The sequence below is a fragment of the Anopheles aquasalis genome, chromosome 2, assembly GCF_943734665.1.
Source record: "Anopheles aquasalis chromosome 2, idAnoAquaMG_Q_19, whole genome shotgun sequence".
Classification (NCBI taxonomy): Eukaryota; Metazoa; Arthropoda; class Insecta; order Diptera; family Culicidae; genus Anopheles; species Anopheles aquasalis.
In genome coordinates, this window is record NC_064877.1 from 10,890,001 (window position 1) to 10,897,500 (window position 7,500).

The 7,500-nt window shown below is 49.5% G+C and overlaps 2 protein-coding genes across 2 annotated transcripts in view; one reads left to right on the top strand and one right to left on the bottom strand.

Annotated features, from left to right (window-relative positions):
- The window catches only part of LOC126580860 (cardioacceleratory peptide receptor-like), a 52,844-nt gene extending 51,883 nt beyond the window's left edge, over positions 1 to 961 (top strand). Inside the window, exon 9 of the mRNA XM_050244157.1 lies at positions 1 to 961. This exon is cut by the window's left edge and continues 1,198 nt beyond it. The gene's annotated coding sequence lies outside the window, so the exon portion shown is untranslated.
- A 1,046-nt stretch (positions 962 to 2,007) lies between these two features.
- The window catches only part of LOC126570400 (cardioacceleratory peptide receptor-like), a 48,106-nt gene continuing 42,613 nt past the window's right edge, over positions 2,008 to 7,500 (bottom strand). Inside the window, exons 4-9 of the mRNA XM_050228140.1 lie at positions 5,687 to 5,822; positions 5,015 to 5,212; positions 4,688 to 4,783; positions 4,368 to 4,595; positions 3,492 to 3,789; positions 2,008 to 3,415 (exon numbers count right to left, since the gene is read on the bottom strand). Of these exons, the coding sequence (XP_050084097.1) occupies positions 3,115 to 3,415; positions 3,492 to 3,789; positions 4,368 to 4,595; positions 4,688 to 4,783; positions 5,015 to 5,212; positions 5,687 to 5,822 (1,257 nt within the window). The 3' untranslated portion in view covers positions 2,008 to 3,114. The remainder of the gene's footprint in view (positions 3,416 to 3,491; positions 3,790 to 4,367; positions 4,596 to 4,687; positions 4,784 to 5,014; positions 5,213 to 5,686; positions 5,823 to 7,500) is intronic.

A 7,500-nucleotide genomic window follows, 5' to 3' on the forward strand; every position in this document is an offset into this window, starting at 1 on the left:
ACCTCAACCTCGACCAATGTCCGGCCGGAGTGGTCCGGTCCGTCCGTGTATTGCGTGGTTGGTGTAGGATGCAAGGTTATGGGGAAAAGTGCTTGGCCCATAGTGCTTGGCCTACTAGGACGTGGGAGCTGCCTGAAAAGCGCCTCCTTCGACGCAGACGAAGAGATTTCCATGGGAGTCGGTTCGAGCCCAAAGCAAGATTTATTCACGCCCATTATGTGCCCTCGCCCCCACCTTCCCCCGCCCAACCCCACCAAAAAAACAAAAAATGTGTGTCCCTTGCGTGTATGTGTGTGGATGTGTGTCTGTGAGTGTATAAAAGTATGTGTACGTTTTTGTATTGTATAGCCCGTAAGTGTACGTGTGCCTGGCACTCCCTTTTGTGTGTGTGTGTGTGTTTGTATGTGTGCGTGTGCGTGGATGGTGGAAATGTAAATGTTGCCACAGGATCGGCACTCGGACCGGAAGCCACTGGCTTGTTGAGTTGCTCGCGATTTATCTCGATTGCTCGCGATGGTTTTTGGAGGGTTTTGGGTCCCTAGTGCGGACGCTAGCGCGGGGTCACTGGCCTCCAGATTTATATTTAGCGGATGAAAAAGGTCGGTGGATTACGTTAGTTGGCAGAGATAAACGGGTGCCGATAGCCAAAAAGGATGAATGGAGGAGAGTTTCGTTTCCGTTTCGTTGGAACATGCGCGACGCGCGACTAGCGCAACGAAACCGACGGTGGATGAGGTTAGGGGCATCATCACGGCGGAGTGGAGTAATAGAAAAGGGCCTTCGCCTCCCTACAAATGGGAAGATGAATGCCAAATGCGATGTGCGTTGCGATGCGATGCGGTGCGTTGGTGTCCTTTTTCGTGGTTATGCAAATAGGTTTCAAGTTCGCCTACCAACAAACCACCAGGCAGGCGGCCATTCAACAATGTCGACGTCAAACCACCACCACAAACACAGCCGAGATGAGACGAGAAGAAGAAGAAGCACAGAAAGCGAGAAATATAAACGCGAAAAATCAAATCAAATACGAGCATTCCATTTAGCAATATTTGACGGCATAATGTGGCCACAGTCAAAGGAAAGAAAATGCCATCCAGCCAATTGTCCACTCAGGGAAGGAGTTCCGTATCCCCTTTCGCGGTAGATCAAGAGGCAGTGCGGTTTTGAATTTCAAAAAGGCAAACAGTCGGTTATACACACTTTTGGAACATCATGCTGGTGTGTGGTTTGGTTAGTAGACGCGTGAGGCGAGTAAACAGCAAACGGAACAGCATGGAGTAGGCTGGTGATAGTGAGAAGCTGAAATGGAGGACACATCCATGCTGACGTCGATGGAATGCAAAATCCGAACCATCGATCTTCCGAACCCAATTTGTGGCTCACTGCTAAAGCTTTCCTTTGCTCCCAATCGCATTATTTGTTCCGGGTTTTTGTGTGGCAGCAGTAGTTCAACGACCTTCGGGCGTTCCAAGGCGGAAGTTAAGGATCTTGTAAGCTGAGTCATTCTTTTATTGCCGGTGCCGTGGCCCAAACTATGGCCTAGTCCGCTGTGCGCGAGGGAGGTATTTGGTTTCCATAATCAATGCTGTTAGCCGGTTCGTTTGTGCCATTGGTGGAGTGTGGAAAATGGAGTGTGCGAGTAATGCGAGGAACTAGGAGCATTAGGATATTGATGTATCTTTGATTTTACGTAATGTACTGACGGAATTGTGCAACGGAAAATGAATACGAAATGTATGAAAATCAGATTTATTCAACGGGCTACTGCAGCGCACACTAGATGCACACTGGTTTGTTTTTCTTTTAAATACGTTGTGTTGTATTTGTATATAGATATATCATCAATACAGGTATACAGAATGTTTGTTACACATTTTTACAGCTTACTTAGTTGTCGATTCCGGTTTGTTGTTTTGTTTGTTGTGAGAAATGCAGATTACAAAGAACCATCCCCCCCCCCCCCCCCGGATCAGTCTAACGCGCGTGGTTGGTACACGAAGCAGCAACAGATCAACAGATGGTTTCCATTCACTATATCGCGTCCCATTCGACTGGTCACATACGGACAAAAAACTTTCAGGAAAAGGATTAGGACTTTGAGCAACACTTGGTAAACGCCCGGATCCCGCCACGTACGCGTCAAGTCGCGCGTAGTTCGTGTTTTGCGCTCGCCATTCTTCGTTGTGCTGTACGGACACTACACTAACTAACCACCTAGTTACAGTACGAAATGCTTCATCTAAAATAACAACCCATCGTCTGTTAAATATACCCCAGTACGCAAATGCGCTTAAATAGATGCTTACAACATAATACATATTGCTACACCACTAACACATACTTCCCTAGCACGAATCGAAACAGAGAGATCGGTCATCACACTTCACTTACTAGCTTAAAAATGGAAGGGGGTTTTGTATTTCCTTTAAATAAAAAAATCAACATCTCCTGCACCGGTACTGGGTAAGATTTGTTCAAAAACAACAAAAAAAAAAGAACATCCTCTCTTATCGGCTTATTTACAGTGCATCCCATCGCATTTGGTTGGTAAATGGCGCTAGGCGTGTGGCTTTGGACGTAGAAAAGTGGATTTCAATTATGCCTGTGGCCATCCTATACTACGACCGCTACGCTAGAACGTATACCTGCTCTAAGGACATTCCAGTGAATGCTAAACCATTTGATGGAGTGGGCTGAGGAGGAGGAGGAAACGAAAGAGATCCGTTCCCTAGCCTCCCACCCAGCGTGGGCACAAACAGAGGTTCAAACACAGCGCGCGTGGTTCCGTTTACTAGCGGCACTTAATGAATTATGATGCTGCTCGAGCTACCTCGAGCACTCACGAATCGGGCTCGTGGGTCGCTTGGCGCTTCTCCTAGCCCTTGGTCACTCCCAATCCGATCCCCTACTTCCTCTCTCTCTCTCTTTCTCTCTCTCTCTGATCCTGACTAGATAAACATCCGACTTCTGGCCGACGGGGTTGGCCTACGCCAGCCGCTGATGCAGGGCGGTTTTGTGAACGAGAAAGATCTTGCCCTCGGTATCGAGGTACACCTGGGTGGCACCGGGTGGCGGGACACTGCTGTGTGGCAGTGACACCCCACCCACGGCTCGCTACACCAGCAACCGACCGGTGACACCGCCAGCCCCAACTGCCGCTCCACCAACGCTGGTACCACCGATGGCCACCCGGCCACCGCTGCTCAGTGCACTCCGTGTCGTAATGGTGGCCGTTGGGCGGCGTGTCGAGATGGTAAGGGAGGTGGTCAGGGTACGCATCGAGCTGCTACTGTTCTGATTGCGCAGATTTCGCGTTCCACTCGAAATCGTACCACAGCGGCCCCGGTTCGAGCGATCTTCCTCACTGGCACAGCAAAGCGGCGACGAAAGCAGCCAACGGAATGGTGGAAGTCTTCTACAAAGAAAGGAAACACAAGAGAGAGAGAATGAGGTGTGGTGCACTTTGCATCACCTCGTCAACCAGTGCTTACTTCAATGTGCGGACAAAGTGCGTCGAGAAGAGACAGTAGATGAGCGGATTGGCTGCCGAGTTGAGCGGTGCCAGGCTCTGGATGAACGTGGCGATCGCGATGTTGGTTTGTGTCTTGGGAATCTGCTCGAATACCTGGAGCAGATCGAACACGATGTACGGTGACCAGCAGAGCACGAACACGATCACGATCACGATCGTCATCTTGACTGTTTTCACTTTGGCGCGCGGTATGATACCCCGGGAGCTCGCCCGTCGGCTGGCCAGCTCTGCACAGGTCCCATTCCGTAGGGCACGATCTGCGGGGAGAGGAACGGATAAATGGATTAGTGCGGATGGTGATCATGAGTCGTTGTTAGAATGGACCGGACCGTAAGCGTTTCTAGGACACGTTTCTGTGCATTCTCTTCGATAACATGGATTGTTTTCTTACGACCACCCTAAATAGACGTACTTGAGATAACAAATTACATTTCTTATCGCTATCGCTGTCATTTTTACGTCAATTTTCCGCAAACAAACCCTCGCTCCGTTTCATCTGGATTGTAACGATAAATATTGAAATTGATTTGCATGATTTATGTTACAGAGAATTCTGCCCGTGCTCAGTGGTTTTACTACAGAACGCGATTTAACGGTTCGTCCTGTTCTACGTATCACGCCACACTGTGCGGCGAGTTGACCAGCGCTTGGGCAAACACTGTTACACAACGCCATTTTCCATCGACGAATGAGCAACGGCGGGACCCGCGTATTGAAATGGAATTTACTCTGGAATTCGATTACCGGCCATCGTCATCACCCACGGTCGGATGGTGACATCAATATTCGCTTCCACTTGTACCCAATAGGCACACATACAGACATTCACACTTACGTTTACTACCGTTCGCGGCGATGGCACCGACCATCGGCGTTCCGTTAGCGCGTGCGGCTGGCACTGGTGGCCCCAGCATCGAACCCTTGCTCCAGATGGTGCGAATGATGATAACGTAGCAGGCGGAAATGATGAACGCCGGGATGACGAACAGCGAGGCGGACACCCAGCACATGTACACCTGCCACCGGAATGCATTACCTAGGTCGATCCAACACTGTAACTGGTCTGTGAAAAGCGGAAGCGAAAGCGGATGGACGTCCATGATAAGAGTGGGGAGGAAGTCAGCAGGGAATTGATGCTCGCTTGCCTAGGCTTACCCTGTATGACGCGCTCCTCGTAGAGATAGAACATGGGTGAAGAGAAGACGGCACTGAATCCCCAGGCGGCAGCGACCAGCCTACGAGCTCGCTTCCCTGCAAAGTTGCGGGTTCCGATGGAGGCGCCCGAAAAATGGAGGCGCCCAAATAATGGAGGCGCCCAAAAAATGGAGGCGCCCATTTTTTTTGTTTTTTTTTCGGTGAATCACAGAAGAGTTAGAAAGATATAGAGGCAGATTGATGAATGAGAACTTCGGTTTGGTTTTGCAACCATCGTTTTTTTTCTTTCGTTTCTGTCAGTTGCTCACTTAATTCAAGCATACTTACAGCAGCCAGAAAAGTTCATCGGATGCGTGATGGCATCGTACCGGTCGATGCTGAGCGCCACCAGCACGTAGGTGGAAGCGTACGTCACCCAGACCTGGATGAAGCGAATCAGCTTGCAGGCGACGTTCCCGGCCAACCAGGAGATCGTTATCCGCTGCACGATATCCGTCAGGACGCTCAGCAGGCCCACGCTGAGATCTGTGAATGGGAACGAATTCCAATCAATCCGACACCGGATGCGGCTGGTGCAGCTGGGTATCACTAAAAATAAGATACAGCTTTTGCTCCACAGCACAATGTGCCGATGAGTTGTTAGAAGCGCCAACGCGCTTTTCTACGGGGGTTGGGCATGTTAACAAAATAAAACGAAAAAAACGGACCGCGCGAAAAAATTCAAATTTCTACCATCACCATGGAAACGTGGAAAAGTAAATGTCAGGCTCATTGACTGGCGACAAATGACGTTCAAGGAAATTAGGTGCTTTGTGATCGGGAGGTGAAACCGAAGTAGACATGGATTGTGTTTCTTCCGTGGAAACGGCATTCTGTCGAGCGTGAACGAAGTATCGCGCGTACGGGGCATTCAAGATTTTTTTTGTGTTAGGACAGTTTGCTTTTACACCAAACGTCGAACATTTAATAAGCATCTCCCAGGGGGAGGGGAAAACTCACCTGCGATAGCAAGCTGCTTGATGAAGAAATTCATACGCGATTTGCGGTTCTTGTTGAGAAACAGCGTCACCAGGACGGCCGTGTTGCCGAGCACGATCACCACGAACAGGATCCATAATACTGCAAATTGTTCAGTCTGCAGGAGACGAGAACGGGACGAGAGAGAGAGAGAGAGATAAGGTAAGAAACAGTTACACACCGTATCCGGTGTGCTCTACTGAGCACACCGCTCAGGGATGAGAAGCGTTGAAAAAGTCAAGTGAAAGTGTGACCATGTGGCTTCTTCGGGGGAATTGTAGCGTTAAAAAGGAGATATGGAGTTGAATGAGGACTCTCGTTGCATCCTTTCAACCAACTAAGACACGGATCGCGTAATACATTAACCTTCTGTTGCGGTACACACGCTCTCGTATGCGCCGTGCGTTCGGGAAAAGCCTTCAAACAGTGCAAAACGTTCTGAAACTGCTAGGCAACGTTGTTGTTTTTTCACGAAAGTAGAACAGTCTTGAAATCAGTCTTTTCGGGTTTGCTTCGATCAAGGAGCGTACAGGAAACGGTAATAATTGGAACCAGTTGCCGGTGGTTGCAGCACTTCAGCTAAGCGACTGGATCCCGCAATCGAATTTAGGTTTCGGTCAATGAAAACGTCATGGCCAGTCCGTTGTGTTCGTTTCTCGAATGCCACCCAAGCAGAATCGCCATTAGGTTAGAGCTTGCTTCGATGGAAACTAAAACGTTTTCATCAGACCGGGTTTCGGGTGCACCGCGGTTGCCATTTGTTGTCGTGATTGAAAGCATCGAACGTCGAGTGCCGTCGACGGCCAAATGGTTTGACTCTGCTACCTTCTGTGGTGGCGCTACCACTTAATGGAGTAGCTTGTCTGAAGTGGAAATTTTGGCTGAAATGCTGACACGTGTGCTCAACTGGCAGAGCAGACTGCTTTGATGCGGTGGAAAATCCTTCTATTCTTGTGATTTGTGGCAGCAAGCAGTGAAAACGGGATGCCTTTTCACCGCTTGCTGCCTCAAATCAAAAGAATGGAAGGAGTTAAAGGGTGCTTTTTCTTTATTATTTTCTTTTCCATGAGGACAATAAATAGGGTCAAGCGGAGATATCGTGCTCGATCGTAGAGTGTAGCGATACCACAATGTTGCCTTCGATCAAAGAAAACCGATAAAGGGTCAATGGGGATTTCAAAGCGGAACTACTGGATCAGAATCGTTACACAACGGCCACAACCGCTTCATCACTCTATAGCGCAACGTCCGGTTCTGTTCCATCGTTACACTAATCGAATTGACACAACATTGTAATCGATTGATTAATCTAACCACCTCCTCAAACTCCTACCGCCACTCTGCTGTTGACCGCGCGGGGATATCTAAATAGATAAGCAATAAATCCCGACGTGATCCCACGTAATGAAATTATTCACTTCATTTAGCATCCCCTACCCGGGACGGATGGTTGGTGGGGGCCGATGGTCGATTGTAATGCGGGCCAGTAGGACATCCGCGACCACACACACATTGCACCACGTGGCTCACGTTGTTCTGTCACTCGCTTAGAAGCGGATCATTATTATAATGAGTGAATCTCGTTAAGCCCCACGGCTAAAGGGGCCGCTTTCATGCTAAATTTGGCAACAAGCGGTCTTTACTCAACGCGCGCGCCCGCGCGCTGGCTTGTTTACTACTCTGGGCGGTCTGCCGGCCAGCCGGCCGGCCGGCGGCGTTCGATTGTTTTTCGCCGTAATTTGCGTCTCGAGAGCTCGCACGAGCGCGGCTCATCGTTGGGTGGGGCGGCTGGTAAA